The 18,349-nt window shown below is 38.4% G+C and overlaps 2 protein-coding genes across 2 annotated transcripts; both read right to left on the reverse strand.

Annotated features, from left to right (window-relative positions):
- Positions 1-4,642: 4,642 nt before the first annotated feature.
- LOC121512246 (cytochrome P450 2J4-like) lies at positions 4,643-9,403 on the reverse strand. The gene is made up of 9 exons (XM_041791416.1): positions 9,200-9,403; positions 8,941-9,103; positions 8,449-8,598; positions 8,200-8,360; positions 7,858-8,034; positions 7,422-7,563; positions 6,794-6,981; positions 6,557-6,698; positions 4,643-4,818 (listed from the first exon to the last, which is right to left on the reverse strand). Exons 1-9 carry the CDS (start codon positions 9,401-9,403, stop codon positions 4,643-4,645), a joined length of 1,503 nt encoding a protein of 500 aa, XP_041647350.1.
- A 2,337-nt stretch (positions 9,404-11,740) lies between these two features.
- Positions 11,741-17,006, reverse strand: LOC121512017 (cytochrome P450 2J4-like). The gene is made up of 9 exons (XM_041790966.1): positions 16,745-17,006; positions 16,448-16,610; positions 16,039-16,188; positions 15,792-15,952; positions 15,532-15,708; positions 15,192-15,333; positions 13,809-13,996; positions 13,568-13,709; positions 11,741-11,966 (listed from the first exon to the last, which is right to left on the reverse strand). Exons 1-9 carry the CDS (start codon positions 16,952-16,954, stop codon positions 11,791-11,793), a joined length of 1,509 nt encoding a protein of 502 aa, XP_041646900.1. The 5' UTR covers positions 16,955-17,006; the 3' UTR covers positions 11,741-11,790.
- Positions 17,007-18,349: the final 1,343 nt, after the last annotated feature.

Consider the following 18,349-nt stretch of genomic DNA (forward strand, 5'->3'; position numbering starts at 1 on the left):
CTTTCCTTGCTTCTTCAATGAGAACAAGTCATCTAATGCCATGAACCACATTATGTAACCTTTCCCTCCTTTATGAGGGAGAGGCCTTTTTTGATTGGCTAATGGAAAACCACAAAGTTCCTCTACTTAAAAGTGAGCTCTGACCTATTTATTCACTGAAAAGGAATATCCAGCAGTGTTAATCATTAAAAGAGAGTCTGCAATTCCACTGTGTGTCTTAGTCCTGCTCTAAGTCTTATATTTTATCACCATGCTACACCCTCCTTTTGTCTTGTGCAGGCCTTTTGGCATGTGCCAGTTCCAAAAACTTGTACAGAGAGCCTGTACACACTGACCCAGTGTATATGGGTTAACAACAGGTAAAGATTTACAAATGGTGTCCAGCAGCATAAGGTGATGCTGACTTCAATGCAGATGGAGGCACATTGGGCCGCCTTTTCTTAGGAACAGGTGTTAACGGTGCAAGCGACAAGGTTCAGCATCCAGCAGCAACCTTTATGTTCATCCAGAATGCGAGGGTCTTCTCCACAGGGCCCTATAAACGCATGTAAATCCATGAGAATTGCTGCTCACAGTTAAATTCCTTTTCACTGCGGTAGTGAATTTTGCTTTACAAAACATGGAGAGCAAATGGACACCCCCTTGGCCATCTTAGAATTGCATTCACTGGAACACTACTTAAGTAACATTTTAATTCATTTCATTTCACCTGCCTTGACTCGCAAATTAACTTAAGTGACATCCAATTCTTAATCCATAGAGTTTAATATGATGTCAGTTCAACCGTTGCAGTTGTAACAGCTTCAACTCTTCTGGGAAGGCTTTCCACAAGGTTTAGGAGTGTGTTTATGGAAATTTTTGACCATTTTTTCAGAAGCGCATTTGTGAGGTCACACACTGATGTTGGACGAGAAGGTGTGGCTCTCAGTCTCTGCTCTAATTCATCCCAAAGGTGTTCTATGTGGTTGAGGTCAGGACTCTGCAGGCCAGTCAGTCAAGTGAAAAACAACCCCACACCATAATCTCCCCTCCACCAAACTTTACACTTGGCACAATGCAGTCAGGCAAGTACCGTTCTCCTGGCAACAGCCAAACTCAGACTTGTCAGATTGCCAGATGGAGAAGCGCGATTCGTCACTACAGAGACTGCATCTCCACTGCTCTAGAGTCCAGTGGCAGCCTGCTTTACACCACTGCATCTGCCGCTTTGCATTGCACTTGGTGATGTATGGCTTGGATGCAGCTGCTCAGCCATGAAAACCCATTCCATGAAGCTCTCTATGCACTGTTCTTGAGCTAATCTGAAGGCCACATGAAGTTTGGAGGTCTGTAGCGATTGACTGAAGAAAGTTGGCGACCTCTGCGCACTATGCGCCTCAGCATCCACTGACCCCGCTCCATCATTTTACGTGGCCTACCACTTTGTGGCTGAGTTGCTGTCGTTCCCAGTCGCTTCCACTTTGTTATGATACCACTGACAGTTGACTGGGGAATATTTAGGAGCGAGGAAATTTCATGACTGGACTTATTGCACATGTGGCATCCTATCACAGTACCACGCTGGAATTCACTGAGCTCCTGAGAGCGACCCATTCTTTCACAAATGTTTGTAGAAACAGTCTGCATGCCTAGGTGCTTGATTTTATACATCTGTGGCCATGGAAGTGATTGGAACACCTTGTTTTAATTATTTGGATGGGTGAGTGAATACTTTTGGCAATATAGTTATGTCGTTCAGTATATTCATGTAAACATCATTAGACATTTCCATATCTACCAATACCTCTATCATGCAGATAATATAGTGCATCACTATCATCATGGTTTGTACCAAATTTTCTCCAAGGAATGTTAGGTTGACCCAATGTGGCTTTTCATGGGAAATGTAAAATCGGAATTTGTTGCTCTCACAAATGGTGTTCCACAAGGCTCTGTCCTTGGCCCAGGGCCTTTTACTCTTAATATGTGTTACTGTGTCAGTGGTTTCCAATTGTAAAATTAATCTTTATGCAGATGACACAATTTTGTATCACACTGCTGATAATGTACAGTCTGCTGTGTGTTATCTTCAGAGCTGCTTTTATGATTAGGAAGTTGCTCTCATAAAAACACAGGTTAGTTCTGAATGCAGAGAAAACAAAATGTATGCTCTTTTCCAGAGCTAAAAAAAACCTATGATTTTGAGAGTGTCGTTCCTACTACTGGAGAAAAAATGACAGCATGTGTATCTTGACATTAGGATTGACAAGATTACATTTTAAAATCATGTCTCTAAAAATGGCTTTTTCATCAGAAATAAGTCAGATTTTCCTCTGCATTGTAGAAAAACCCAGGTTGAGGCAACTTTTTATCAGTGCTGGATTACGGTGAAATTTTGCATAGGCATGCTTCAGTTGCAACTTTAAAACCCTTGATGTGGATTTCTATTCTGTGCTAAGGTTCATTACAAGTGATGCCGATAACACTCATCCCTGCATCCTTTACAGTAAGGTTGGATGGTTGTCGATCTCTGTGAGACGTGACCTGCATACTTGTATGTTTATTTACAAAGCTGTTATACAAATTATTATTATTATTATTATTATTCCCCTATTGGCATTGTGCCTTTTTATACCCAGTCTTTCTCGTAAGATTAGTGTCAGCAGTTACATATGTTTTGCCTTATACAGATGTTATGCATATCCGTGGCCAATGCCAAGCAGTAGGAAAACTGAGAGTTTTCTTTTATCTTGAAAGTTCCTTGTTTGCACAGGAAAGAAATGAATTTGATTAAAGATCCTTTAAAGAAACCTTTAGTTCTTAATTATTTGTTGGGGAAATCCATGTAGCATAGTTCAAGCAGGAGGTAACGACCAAAACACAGATGATAACCTGCTGAATGGTTGAGTTTATTTTGAAAAAGAATATTAACAGTAGTCAGACAGATACATATGTAGTTAATCAGGATAAATTCCCATAAGAAGAACATGTAGCTATTTTTGCAATGGAGGACATTGAATTTATTTTTAACAGTATTTTTTTAAACAAAAAATACACATATCTTCTCTCTGTTATTATATACAGATCAAACAGAGCTGCCAATGACTTGTCATGCTACTTTAAAACACAATAATCTCAGTATAAATTCATACAGGATGCGGCACTGTATATCAGGTAGCCAAAAGGAACAATTCTGAAACAATCTTTGCAGCTTTACTTCAGGTCTATTTGTAAATTCATTAAGCCTGCTTTGTACTATCCTAATCTTTAAAAGACTCCAGGTTATGATGTTTTGCTGGCTCTTTAGCCTTTAGATCAGGCCTATTCAATTAACAGCCCGGAGGCCACATTCGGCCCAGAACCAACCCCCAAGTGGCCCAGCCTGTGGTCATGCCAGAGATGCAGAGGGTTTCATAAATTTTCCTAAATTCCCACAGTCTTTCTGACTGTGAATGCAACAGCTGCGTAACCTAGCAACAGTCTACCTACAATGCATTGTGTTGCTAGCGATGCTGACAGAAGTAGCTCCAAGATACCAAGTATAAAATGTGTTTTTCTCAACTGTAGCTACAACTGTGCAATTTGAGTTTTTATGCACTTTAAGATATGCCTAAAATGTGACTAAAATCATTATTTACAGAATTTCATTCTTTAAATTTATTTATTTATTTAATGCACTTTTTCATGTGTTTTTGTCATGTTGCAAAATTTAAAAGGGAGACCATGAATAAAAAGTGCATATTTTTCATCAGATTGATCTTTATTGGTTGAAATTTTGACATTACCAGCTGCTTATTGGAGGCCAGACATATCTGGCCCAGCTACATTTCTTAATTGTGAAATTTGGCCCGGCTGAATTTGAAATTGAAACGCCCTGCTTCAGATTGAAAAGTAACAAATAGCTTCAATGATTAGGTGATTGACCACAAAAGCAAAGGGAGAATTAATAATCTCCAGGTTTATGGCCAAATCATCCAGACTTTTTAGGGCTACTTTTGAGATGCCAGCTCTTATGTTAAAGGCAGAAAAAATATCTTCTAAAATCTATTATCACAAACTGTACAAAATTACCTCTGGTGAAGTGACAGCGGGAGTTAGGGTCTCTGTAGGATCTCTAGGATTAAGCTTAGGGCTGAAACACATAAGTAGACATTTTAAGTAACTGTTTAGCTATCTTATCAAAACATGTGAGTACAGTTCTTTTGCAAGCCTCAAGTCAAATTCACTAACTAGAGAACACTAACTCTTAAGAATTCTAGATTTTAAAAAACACATGTTAATCAATTTTTGATGGCAGAGTGAGCTTAACAACACACTATGCTAATTATATTGGAATTATTTTAAGATACACCTAGTTCAAGACATAACTATGTGACTGATACTACAATAGGTCTTAGATAAACAAAATGTACCTCATATTAATTGTGAGATGTCAAACATCAAAGACTTTGGTTAACAGTTGGAGATAAATATTTGAATATCATAGGTAGACATTCATTTCACAGCCTTAAAACAATTTCAGTACAAAAACGCCATGCAATGCTACTGATAATAATAGTCAGATACCATATTGATATGATCTCTATACTATAGATTGTTCACAGAAGAAAAGATAAATACAACAGAAAATTAAGTTAATGCTCTTTTAGCCTGTGAGTGTCTCCTAGTGTGGGGTGGCACAGATATTATACTTATGTGGAGACAGAACAATGCTAAAATTAAAGTTCATATCAGGCTTGGTTCCAGGAGGCATGGAGAAGGTGAAGTGCTGCATGAAGGAGGTGAAGAAGAGAAAAAGCTCCATCTTTGCTAGACCTTCCCCTGGGCACAGCCGCTTACCTGAGACAGGGGAACAAACAAACAAGCTGAAACTAGCTTTGGCATGAATACCACTAAAAGCATACCATGAAACTAATAAAACATTTCATATGCATTAGATGTAATCTGACCTTTCCTCTTTTTTTGGTAGGTTTCTTGTTTTGTAGTGATGAAATGGAAAAACTATTATAGTAAAAAAATCCAGCTCTTCTTGAGGCGTTTCAAATAAAAGAACAATAATCACCTTGAAAATGGATCACCATGAAATGACAAGGACTAGTCAAAGGGATTGATTTAATGTTAAAAAGTTTTTGCAGTTTCCTATTAAATAGCAGCTCCCACTACTTATCTATTTTAATGTCTTCCTTGTTTATGTCAAAAACAAGCTACAAAAACAACATTACCTTCTTGAATCCATAACAGAAATGACTAATCTGGCCAAAGTGTTTTGGAGTTTCCAATAGAACATAATGATGATGTCTGGATAAGCTAGTGATGGGCAGATGGAGCCTCATCAAGCATTGGGGTTTCCTTTTCAATCAATTCAAAGCTTTGGGAGTTCATTCTCAGTAAAACAGTGACATCTGGTGGCATACTAAAATAACAGCCACTGTTCAGTAGAGGGACCACAGCACTGGCACAACATCATGGCTGCCCATTTGAGAGGATAGAGAGGAGAGCTTTCTGTAGCCCAGCCAAACTGGGGGGCCAATGGAGGTCAGCAAATCATGGTCCATTGTAAAGTTAAGATGTGATAACCTTATATTATTTTTAACTGAATAATACCCACCCTTATCAAAGCAACAAATACGTGTTTTATTTTATCTATGCAGTAGTATATAGCCTTCTTAAAAATGTAAAAATGAATAAAAAAAGAATGACCTTTCTTTGAAATTGTTAACAAAGTGGATGGGCACATAAAACTAAACCATTTGGAAAGTAAGTTCACACTTCATTGCTAAGCCATGATGTTCATAAATGTCAGGATGCCAGAAAATGGTGAAGAAGAAGCTGAGACACGTTTAAGAAAAAATTAATAAATAACAAGTGGTGAAAAATGGATTAAATGGGGCAAAAATGGGCAGAACAAGTGGTGAAGTGGGATTTTAAAAGTGGCAAAAACAGGCAGGAAAAGGGGTGGGAAGGGGTTCAAAAGCGGCAAAAGTTAGTTAAACATTGCATAAATGGGAGGAAAAGGTGATGAATGGGAATTTGAACATGGCAAAATGAGCAGGAAAAAAAATGATGAAAAGGGATTGTGGCAAAAAAATAGACTGAAAGTGCCAAAAAAAAGGATAAAAAGTGACAAATGAAAGTGCCAAAAATTGATTAAAAAGTTGCCACTGAGGCATTACATGAAGGCACCAAGTAATACTTAATGAAGTGCCAGTAACGTTCAATGCTCCGAACATCATCAGTCACATGACAGTTGTCATTAGAAACAGGCTTTAACACAAAATACTGAAGCACTGCGGTTCATTAGACCGGCACAAGCTTTGGAGCTCCGGTGTCATTCTCCCATAACTAATGAAAACTGACAGCCTCTTAGTGCACAAATGCCATTGCGGTGATCAGTGACGGTAATCTACTTGAATAATTGCTATCCTTGTCTTCAGGTTTGTGCTTTTCTGATTAGTCAGTTTCCTCTGGCCTGTTTTGAAATCATCAGGGCATCTGTAGGATCTGTATGTATGCTGGCCCAGGATCTAGGCTTCTATTAAATAAGAGACTACATAAACAACATTGTGATCTTTCTCACCTGCAGAGAAAGGGAGGAAAGCAGCTGGCTTCACAAACTTGCCCTCCTTGTTCAGAAAGTGTCCTGGGTTGAAGGTGAAGGGCGTCTCCCACTCGTTCTTGTCGTATAGCACTGAGGTCAAATTGGGAATGACTGTGATCCCCTAGTAATAAGAGCATTTCATGTAATTTAATTATTGGAGTTATGATGAAGTCTAGAGATTAATGAAACATGAAATTTGAAAACATGATTCCTGACCTTTGGGATAGTGTATCCTCCCAGCTCGATCTCTTGGTTTGTGAAATGAGGCAAACTGAGAGGAACTGTGTTGCCCATTCTCTGGACTTCATGAATGACTGCGTCAGTGTAGGGCACATTCACACGATCTTCCAGTGATGGCGGTCTTGACTGTCCAATCATTTCATCTATCTCAGCTTGTACTTTAGCTGTGCAACAGGGAGGGGAATACACAGGAGTTAAAACAGACTTCATCAACAGGCTGCAAGAGCAGGTAACAAAGACTTTCAGAGACATGGAGCTGATATAGCTCACATTAATGGATGAATAAATTAATGTTTCTGTGTATTTAAAACAATGAACACAAACCTATTTGTATTTCAGTAAACGTCACGTAATTTGTTGTGAATGGTAAAACGGTTTTGGCTCAGTTTCTGTCATCCTGGACTAAAAGGAATTATGTGATATACAGTGCCTATAAAAAGTATTTACCCCTTAGATGTTTTGCCTTTTTTGGGGGGGGGGGGCATCCAAGGGGGTAAATACTTTCATAAGCACTGTGTGCGGCTTATCTATTAAACTACAAAAATATGACTAATCATTTTGTTTTTGTATCATCTGTATGCACATTAGTGTAGAGCTGGCCTACCCTGGATTTCAGGATGCTGTGCCATATAAAGGAAAGCCCAGAGCAGAGTGCTGGTCGTGGTTTCAGTGCCAGCCACAAACAGATCCAAGACACAAAATACCAGGTTTTCCTCACTGAAAGTATTGTTGGCCTGCACCTCACTCTGGGAATTAATCCAAAAAGATGTTTGAAAGCACAGTTAGTTTTTCTTTAACAGACTTGTGTTTAGAAAAGTGCCTCATCAGCTCATAACTGGTTAATTTTGATAGATAGCTGTAAACATGCTGTAAGGGAAAGGCAGTCACAAAAATGCACCTTTCAACAATCAATAAAGAGAGTAATGCAATAATAAAGAATTATGTCAGTACAAAAAAAAAAAGGCAAAGCCAATGGAGAGCTTCACACAAACTAAACTGCACATTGTTAGCATCCCAAAGCTTCATCTAGTGGCCATCACCATCTGTATCTCATTCAGGTAGCAGTCGATGTAGTCTCTTTGTACTAAAGGATCCCAGTTTTGTTTGTGCTCCTTGAGCTCTTCTCTGATGAAGGCTGTAATATCATCAAAGATGTGTCGTAGCGTGTAGTGTGGCCCAGGTAAATATCTCATCAGCAGAGGGAAGGAGTTATAAAACTGCAAAGTAGAGAAGATTGGAGCAGCATTACATAGGGAGACATTTGGATTTTCCAAAATTTAATAGATTCTCTGTGTGCAACAATGTATACTTGACACTGCAATCCCATTTGTGAGAAACCATGTGTGTTTTTTTAAACAAATAATTGCTTAAAAATCCCTTACCCATGACCAAAGTGAGATCTGAATCTGAAGTGATGTTTCAAAGTAGCTTATCAGTTTCCTGAACCTCTCGTTGCTGTACTCATAGCGATGGCCAAAAACCATGGAGCAGATGACATTGGAGACAGCGTTGTTGATGATGAGGCGTGGATTATATGGCTTACCTCCAAGGTTACACAGAAAATAACATGATAATTGTAAGCGTGTTATGGTTGAGCTTTGTAAATTTGTCACTATGCCTTTAATAATCACCATTAAGGCTTTGAAAGTCTTTTAAACAATAGGTGAACTCATTCAAGATGACTGGTTCAAGAGACCTCTTTCCAAGTCCAAAATTTCTGAGGGTTGAAAGGGCAAAACGGCGCTGCTGCCTCCATAAGTTCCCATTGCTGCCAATTATACCTGATGGGAAAAACATCAGAAGCAGTCAATGATTAAGAGATAAGGAGCCTTGGATTTGCTGAAATATTCTGTAACATCTCAAATTTAAGATGTACAATCAAGCCAAATCTTTATCAATTTTAAGAAATAAGGAAGTTCTGAAAAGTTTGTTAACATTCACACTAGAGATTTTAAAATAAAGCAGACATGAGCAATATTTAAGAATTCACAGAACTGAGACACACTTTACAAACACATGGTTTCCTGTAGAATCAATTCTCGAAATTAAAATCAGGATTCAGAGTAAAAGTAGGTTAAGAAATGTGGAAATAAAAGCTTTCTGGCAGCTAAAAATGCTCTCACCCATTCCAGAGTTTAGTTCATAGATCATAGGGAGGACTGGGCGCTCCACCAGGCTTTGTCCATGATTTACAAGAGCTTCTTTAAAATTCTTGAATCCGTTCAAAACCACAACCCACACCTTGCCCATACGCATGCTGTACACATCTCCGTATTTTCCTGCCAACTGTTAGTGGATTCAAGAAAGGAGGAAAAACTATGCTCAACACACCAAATAATAGAATGATGAGGTACATTCTGGTCTGAACACTTCTGGATTTACCTGCATCATGCTCTCGTGGGTCCTGCTGTGGTCTACAGAAAATAGGCTACCCACGATGGGAAAGGGCCGAGGTCCTGGAGGGAAGCTTGCTGGATGGAAGTTTATGAGATAATCAGTAGTAAGGAAAAAAACTGCTGCAAAAAGTAGCAGACTTTTGGCATCCCAGTCCCAATAAGATGCTATGTTAAACAAGACTGACTCCATCATAAGAGCACAACTGTGTCGAACTAAAACAAGTGCTTTCCTTGTTCCTCCTGGGATACTAAAAGCTTGCGCTGTGTTACCAAAGATTTTGTCACCCTCTTCTCTCTCTCTCTCCTGTGAGGTAAAACTAGAGATATATATATTGACTTTTGCAGCTTACATCATCTGACCATGGCCTGTTTTTCACAGAATTTATTTGCACTCACCATAGAAAGTATTTCCACAAAAAAGCCATCAAAGGTTACCACTGGAAAAAATAGTGTCCTCAAAGGTTCTCTGCTCTTTCAAGGTTAAACTGGAGGTAACAAGGGCACAAATAAGTAAATAGTGTTGCATTGCTGTCATCAGCCAGGAGATGAATCTAGGATAGTGTCATTCAACCCTGCGTACTAAAATCATGGAGCCAAATTGCTGAAAATGTACTTTTGCAAAAGCTGAAATCCAAACCTGGCTGTGTAAAAACGATTATTAAAACAGGTGTATATATATAAATCAGAGTGGCAGTGAGCTTTGTTCCACCTTTTATTTTCATCATTTTTCTTTATCTGTAGTCAATGAAGACAATCAATCAAGAACTTTATTTGTCCCCAGTCAGGGCGATTCAGTGTGCAAAAATATGGGGAGCATAAGAAACACACAAGCCACATAGAACACGTAAGAATACATAAAAACATGTAACAGCACAATTATTTGAGTTACAGCACTGGTTTAAGCCATTACTCTTTTACAATGCATTACTCTCTGTTCATTTTAATCTGCTTATTTGCTAAAATACCGTATAATCTATGTGCAATAATAACTCATTTATTTTTAAAGATTTGTTTAGTATGGTTAATACTAAAGATAAAGTTAGAAAATCAGAAAGGATAATTCAGTTGATTGAAAACATAAATCGAAAAGTGAAAATAATGTATTTTATTACTAAATATCATTACTGATTTCTAGTATAAGCTAACTGAAAACTTGACATTTAGCTTTAATCAATTAAATAAAAATGAAATACATTTTACTGTGTCTGATGAAGTTAGATGACAAAAATTATGATTTGGAAAAAAAATTAAATTAAAAATCTGTTCCTTGGATTAAACTTCTGTATAGGGTTGGGGTATGAGTTAAGGTAGCATTAAGAATGCCAAAAGGTAAAAATTTAAAGCCTGACCTGCAAAATCTGATTACAAAACATTTAATAAAGCTGACTAAACAGTTGGCTTACAGGAAAATGCTCGTCCTCCAAAGCTAAGCTCACAAAGCAGCAAGCTATGTAAAGACATTATCTACATACCTACATTAGCTTTAGTTATGTTAGCTTTCTCTAAAGATAATTAAGTTTAAGCGAGCCACCATTCCTGTTACTACTTCTTAAACAGGTCTACTTAAACTCTGGAAAACTGGCAGAAAGGTTTTCCAAAAAATGAATAGCACGGTGTATGAATCAAGTCTCTTCCTTTATTCGCACACTGCAGGATGGAGAGAAAGTCCCAAGCACTCTCGGCTGTCATTCACAAAACTCCTTTTATAGGCATTGAACACACTCCAAAAAAGGTCATCCCCATCATACATCTATTTTCTGCCACTTATTTACTTTTACAACTCCACATGCAATAGTGATCTCCTCACAGGGTGGTCTTTACGACCTTTTACAACATACAGTTGTACACACATCATGTGAATTGCTGTCCTGACCACCATCCTGAAAACTCCCATGGCTAAAAACCCTTAACATCAAGAAAATATGATTAATATTCCCTCACACTATCCATTATTTAATCCTGAATTAGACCTTTTTCCATATTTTATTTATAAAATATTGCTTAGTCTGTAATGTGAGAAAAGTCTGTAAAGTTTAATTTAAAAAACAATCAAAAACTGGAAATACCAGTAACAGAAAATTTTGGCCCTTCCTCTCTGAGATATACAGTGTCAACGGTCTGTGAGAGTGGCTGTCAGAGATCAGTGGTCTACAGCCAAACCCCTCTACTTTACTCAAGAATCAGTGATATTTATCTTGCAGGTTCTTTCTTGCACAAGTCTGATGGAAATGCAAAAAAACAATTTAAAAAAAATTACAAAAAAAATTACAAAATGTTACAAGTCTTACAAGAGCCACAAGTCTTCATGACAGAGTCACATGTGGCTCAAAAGCCACATGTTGAGTATCACTGATCTAGAGTCTTTTTCAGTGAGTAGATTCATGAATGCAGTAAAGGCACATCAATAACATTATATGGACAAATCCTCCAACGCTTTCAGTCTAGCACATATGAAATAGAAATGGCAGATACAAACTATAAGGATTATCAGTGCTCATAAGATATCAGAGAACGTTGTGCAAATTTATTACTGATTAATTTGTCTTTATTTGTTATGTGTGACAGTCTGATTATTGCTTAACGTGAGGTTGCACAGATTTCATATGGATGTGGTGCCAGAGTGACACCAAAGCAGCTGTCCAACACTGGCTTCACTCCAGCAGGCATGGAGAAGGTGAAGTTTTGCATGAAGGAGGTGAAGAAGAGGAAAAGTTCCATCTTTGCAAGGTTCTCACCAAGACATATCCGCTTCCCTGAAACAAGAGAAGAAAAAAAATCCTTGAATATCCATCGGAAAAGATTATGTACAAATGCCCTGAAAGAATAGAGGAAAAAAATACCAAGTGATTCATTTCGATCATATTGGTGACTTTATAAAAGGTAATAATGACTTGCTTTCTTTCATTAAATGTTATTGTTCTGTCGGTTACATTGGCTTTTAAGGCAAAAATTTCAATGTACCATCTCATAGCAGTGCCAGGTGTGTATGTTGCTTACTGCCCCGATTGGGGCCAGGTTTGGCCGGGTTTTATATTCTGCATACTCTTGGGTTTCAGCACTGTGCTAACTTATTATATCACCATAGTGAAAGGCTCTCTGTGCTTCTCCTTGCATGGCTTTTGAGTGCAAGAATCTTTAGCATTTTGAGAATCTATTTGTATAAATGTTCTAAGCTTTGCCAGTTGCTCTACAGTAGTTGTCAATGGTGGATGTCTTCACCCAGCCATTTGTATTTCTCTATGTCCTGGTAGTAGCTACGTTGACTGTGGACTTCAGAAAACACAGTGGACCAACACCATCAGATGCCATGGCAGCCTAAATCACAGTCAATGCAGCCATCTACAAGGACATTTTAGAGCACTTTATGGAGATGCTGATTTCATTTTCCCGCAGGACTTGGCACCTGCCCACACCGCCAAAGGTACCAAAAGCTGGTTCAATGACCATGGTGTTACTGTGCTTGATTGGCCAGCAAACTCACCTGACCTGAACCCCATAGAGAATCTACGAGGTATTGTCAAGAGGAAGATGAGAGACACCAGACCCAACAATGCAGATGACCTGAAGGTCGTTATTAAAGCAACCTGGGCTTCCGTTACACCTGAGCAGTGCCACAGGCTGATCGCCTCCATGCCACGCCACACTGATGCAGTAATTCATGCAAAAGGAGGCCCAACCAAGTATTGAAGGCATAAAAATGAACATACTTTTCAGAGGCCTGACATTTCTGTTTAAAATATCCTTTTTTAAATTGATCTCATGTAATATTCTAATTTTTTGAGACACTGAATTTTGGGGTTTCTTATCTGTAAGCCATAATCATCAACATTTCAAGAACTAAAGGCTTGAAATATTTCACTCTACGTGTAACAAGTCTATATAATATATGTGTTTCACTTTCAGAAAAGAGTGACAAAAATATTGCACTTCTTCATGATATTCTAATTTTTTGAGATGCACTTTTATATCTAACACGTGCAAGGTGCCATTGGCCTCTGACCACCAAAATCTAATCAGTTCAACCTGTAGTCCAATTGTGGGTTTGTGCAAAGTTTGAAGAAATTTCTTCTTTGCATTTTTATTGATGTTGTTCACAAGATTTTAGATCACAGTGGCCCTGACCTCTAAAATGTTTTCACTTAATTCCTAAGTGGACATTTATACATTTGCACAAAGTCTGAAGAAAATCCCTTACAACATTCTTGAGGTATCCCATATTGTGAGATATCACAATCATTACCTGAATGGATGGACAACCCAAATCATAATGCATCCAGCACAGGCCATTGGCTGTGTGAAGACATAAAAAATGAAGAACATTGTAGGGTACCATAATAACTGTGTGGATCTTCACCTGCAGAGAAAGGCATGAAAGCAGCTGGCTTCACAAACTTGCCCTCCTTATTCAGGAAGTGTCCTGGGTTGAAGGTGTAGGGCGTCTCCCACTCTTTCTTGTTAAGAAGCACTGAGGTCAGATTTGGAATGATCATAACACCCTGTTGATTAAAATAATATAATATAATACAACACAATTCTGTATAATGAACCTACATGGTGGGGTTTGCCACATTCAGACTGTATCAGGGATAAGTGACCTTTGGGATTGTGTAGCCCCCCAGCTGGAGATCTTTGTTGGTCATATGAGGCAAGCTGAGAGGAGCTACGTTGCCAATTCTCTGGATCTCATGAAGGACAGCGTCTGTATATGGCAGGTTCACACGATCTTCTGTTGAGGGTGGTCTGGACTGACCAATCACTGCGTCTATCTCAGCCTGGACCTTTGCTGGGAGGGGGCAAACACGGGAATTGACAAAGAATTTCCTTGGCAGGCTAAAAGTAAAGACTTCCTAAGAGAATTATGTAACATTTATCTGACCAGAACAGTTTACCTAACTATTGCTCTCAAAGTTGGCCATAGATTTTGAGAAGAGTTTATGTTACTCACATGGACAGCTCCACAAAGAATGTATTGAACATGGATTTGCGCACAATTGGTGTCTGCTATTTACCCTATTTTCTTTTCGCTTTTGGACCATACCAATACAATAATTTTCGCCAATCATAATCCTGCTCTTACACCCCCCAGCACACTTTTATCCTGTATTGTCTCTATCAATATAGGAAATCAATGATAAATGTGCAGATGTCACACACACTCCCACTAAAAAAACAACAAAAAATGCAACTACTACACAGGCTCCTCCGCTATTGTTACAATATTCCAGAAAGTGTGTTATTGGCTAAGAGAAATTGTTCTTTATGATGTTAAACTTCCTGCTGTGCAAATAAAGAATATATTACTTTTAACAGCAAATTTATATTAACTTGGAATATTAACAGCATTTCCTACTGCTACAGACTACACTTAACAGTGCAGATGTGACTGATGTGGAGAATGTTAATTTCATTTTGTGTTGAAGAGAGCAGTGAGGAGATATTCATTTAATGCAGAGGAGGAGCAAATTCCATTCTATGACATTTACAGCAGTTAGCTGTTTTTCTTAAGAAGACAATAAAATGTATGGTTTTATGGAGGATGTGTGTGTGGGGGCACTTTGTCATGTATTTGGCTTATGGCTTTGATTTTTAAAGCATTTTAGTTATGAGAGCAGTGTTAATATCCTCAGCTAAAACTATGTCAAAAATGTAGATCTATCATAGTTAAAACCGACACAAAGTATGTTTAGTTTTCGTCAAGATGACTTAAACGAGACTACAATGTAATATAGTTTTTGTCATACATTCCAAATCGATATTTCTTCACTGTTGGTAAATCTTTCAAAACCCATTGCATCTGTATCTTTTTTGCCTCTCAGCTGTAGAAAGCAGGAACCCCAGGTTTGACAGAGTGCATAGAACACACTACCATGACTTCGTACCAGATTTCGTCAAGAGAATAAATGCTTGGACTAAAAGTTAAGTCTTTGTTTGCTATTGTCAAATTGGTGGGTAAGAACTGGCTTGATCAGAGCTCTTACCCTGGATCTCTGGGTACTTTGCCATGTAGAGAAACGCCCAGCGGAGGGTGGTGGATGTGGACTCTGAACCAGCCACAAAAAGATCCATTACACACAACTCCAGGTTTTCTTCATCAAAAGTGCTGTCAAACTGTCCCTTAGCCTGGAAATATGTACAAATGCATTTGTTGTAAAAACACAACAGCAGAACTGCAGAACAGTTGCATGTCAGTATGTGTGTTAGATGTCACACTGTCAGTCCACACAAAACGAAGGAGGTATGGCTTTCAATACTCAGCATTAATTGTATTTTCTTAAACAGCACCATGTAAACAATGAAAGCCTTTTAAGGGTCAGTCACCATCTCTATCTCTTTCAGGTAGCAGTCGATGTAGTCTCTTGGGTCAGCTGGGTCCCAGTTTTGTTTGTGCTCCTTCAGCTCTTCTCTTATGAACTCTCGTACATCTTCCCACATCTGCAGGACTGTCTTGTGTGGCCCTGGCAAACATCTCATCAGCCAAGGGAATGAGTTGTACAACTGCAGAGCAGAGCAGATTGAGATGACAGCAGAAAATTTTGACAGTTTTTCCTCATTTTGAAAATTCTTTGGAAAATTGTTACCTGTGCCCAAATTGAGGCCTCAATCTGGAGAGCTGACTCAAACCAGCCTATCAGTTTTCTGAATTTTTCATTATTGTACTCAAAGCGATGCCCAAAAACCAGAGAGCAGATGATGTTGGAGACAGCATTGTGTATGGGAAGGTGTGGATTGAAGGGTTTACCTCCACAGTAACACAAATAAAGTCAAGTTATTTTTGTGCAAGGCATTTTCTCTTACAGATCAGGTGACAGTGTATTTGATTTATACCTTTAAAGCTCTTTAGCTGTTTTAAACAAAATGTTAACTCATCCAAAACCACAGGTTCAAGGGACCTCCTTCCAAATCCAAAGTATTTGAGGGTTGAAAGAGCAAAACGCCTCTGCTGCTTCCAGGAGTGCCCATTACTAAAAATGATACCTGATGGAAGATAAATGAAAGTGAAGTAAAAGAAAATGGTTAAAAAAAATAGGGCAGCAGTTTTTCAACATTTTTTCTGACTTTAGAATGTTCAGTTTGTTTATGCATAATCAGAGCTCTTCAATAACACAAGAACAATTACACAGAACTTGTCGACCAAATACACGCAGTATTTTTCATATATTGAAATGAAATGCTCATCAACAAGCAAAAAGAGTACCCATCTAGTAGATCTGTAGTTGTGGTTAAGGGCACTCACCGAGTCCATGGCAAGCATCAATGCAGAGAGGGAGGGGTGGACGGTCAGCCAGACAGTCTCCTTGATTTACAAGAGCCTCTTTCAAAACCTCAAAGCCGTTCAAGACCACCATCCACTCCTGACCCATTCTCAGGCTGTACACGTCTCCATATTTCTCTGCGAACTGTGAGTGGATTTAAGAGAGGAGGGGCACCTTAACGCTCAATTTACATGAAAGACGTAAATATGAGAGGTTTTTTTTTTTTTTTTTTTTTTTTTTTAGATCTGAAGGGTTTTTTTTTGCACTTATGAATTTACCTGCGTCAGATTCTCATGAGTCCCGTTACGGTCAAGGTCTAAAGAAAACAAGTTGCCAAGAATCGGTAAAGCCCAGGGTCCTGGAGGGAAGCTAGCCGACCGGCGGTTCTTTATGTAATCTATAGTGAGGACAAAAATCGTGATGAAAACAAGCAGACTTTTGACATCCCAGTTTACATAAGTTCCAACTACAGAAAACAGCGAGTCCATCCTGCAAACCAGAGCTCAAGGATGCATCCGAAAAGTGAAAAGGTAAACACTCAAGCCCTTCCTAATTCTCTTTTTCGTTACCCTGTTTAAAAACGTCACAGGGTCCAGCAAAGGGGGCAGAAAGAGGGCATCTAAGGACAACCGGGGGACGTGGTGGGGGGGGGGGGCTGTCACATGTTTGCGTTCCCCGTGTGTCTGTGTTAGAGTAACGAACATGAAAACCTTTGAGATAATAAGAGCTCATTAAGTTTTTGTAGCAGCTTTTAGCAGCAGTGAAAGTGAACATCCAAACCAGCTAAAAGGTTGGATATCTTCTAATCTAAACTCTCTTCAGTCAGTTTGAGTATGATCTTCAGGTCCTGTTATTTTTAAAACAATTACTTTTTATTCTCTAACAGCCCTAAGCTGTTCATTATTAGAATCTACTCTGATTCTTTCTTTCTTCTAACGCGTTTATAAAATGAGAAGCACTATAAACCACAAACAGGTCTTATTATATTTGCATTTCTTCCATTTTTCCCATTTCTGCAGCAGCTTTTTGCAATATGCCTTATTTTTGCTGCCTTTAATGAATTTTTGTCCATCTTCATTATTTTTGCTGTTTAAACAATTTTTGCTACTTTAACCCCTTTTTGCACTGTTTTTTGGCCACTTGTTTTTTTTTCTGTTTGTTTTTTTTTTTTTTTTGTTTTTTTTGTTTGTTTTTTTTTTAAGATTTATTTTTGGGTTTTTTATGCTTTTTATTGTTAGAGGAGGATAGTGGAGAGAATTGTAAACAGTAATGAGAGATTTGAGGAGAGACATCCGGTAAAGTTCCACAGTCTGAATTCGAACCTGGGCTGCTCGTGTACACAGGGAGCACCTTAAACCACTAGGCCACCTGCATGTGCACCAATTTTGCCACTTTTTACCCATTTCTTCAACCTTTTTTTTTTCCGTTTTTGCCCCGTTTGCCACCTTTAATCCATTTATGTCATTTTTGACTATTTCATCACCCCATGTTGCCACTTCTTTTTTTACTCTTTTTCTTCTCTATTCACAATTTTTCTATTCCTTTCCAAAAACGTCTCAGTTTTTTCTACGCTATGCATCCTGATATTTGTGCAGATGATTTCTATGAAGTCTGACATTACTCTCCTAACCCTTTTGTTCAATCTGCCCATCCACATTGTTTACATCAATAACAAAAAGGAGATTTATCTTTGAGAAAAAGGGGTTTACATTTTGGAAAAAGGCACTTTTGGACAACAGCATAAATAAATTAAATTCTTTTTTTGTTGCTTTGACAAGAGTGGTTATAATTTAGGTCAAAAACAGACATGGTTATCACAGCTTAACTTTATTATGGACCAGGATTTTGCTGACCTCTATAGGCCCCAAGTTTGGCTGGGCCCC

The sequence above is a fragment of the Cheilinus undulatus genome, linkage group 7 (assembly GCF_018320785.1).
Source record: "Cheilinus undulatus linkage group 7, ASM1832078v1, whole genome shotgun sequence".
In the NCBI taxonomy this organism is placed as follows: Eukaryota; Metazoa; Chordata; class Actinopteri; order Labriformes; family Labridae; genus Cheilinus; species Cheilinus undulatus.

Coding starts and splice junctions, on each gene's coding strand:
- LOC121512246 (XM_041791416.1), bottom strand. CDS start 9,403: ATGGAGTCAGTCTTGTTTAACATAGCATCTTATTGGGACTGGGATGCC. Junction 9,104..9,199: donor CCCACGAGAGCATGATGCAG/GTAAATCCAGAA, acceptor ATCCACTAACAG/TTGGCAGGAAAATACGGAGA. Junction 8,035..8,199: donor AGATCTCACTTTGGTCATGG/GTAAGGGATTTT, acceptor TCTACTTTGCAG/TTTTATAACTCCTTCCCTCT.
- LOC121512017 (XM_041790966.1), bottom strand. CDS start 16,954: ATGGACTCGCTGTTTTCTGTAGTTGGAACTTATGTAAACTGGGATGTC. Junction 15,953..16,038: donor ACAGCTAAAGAGCTTTAAAG/GTATAAATCAAA, acceptor GTTACTGTGGAG/GTAAACCCTTCAATCCACAC. Junction 15,334..15,531: donor ACCTGAAAGAGATAGAGATG/GTGACTGACCCT, acceptor ACATATTTCCAG/GCTAAGGGACAGTTTGACAG.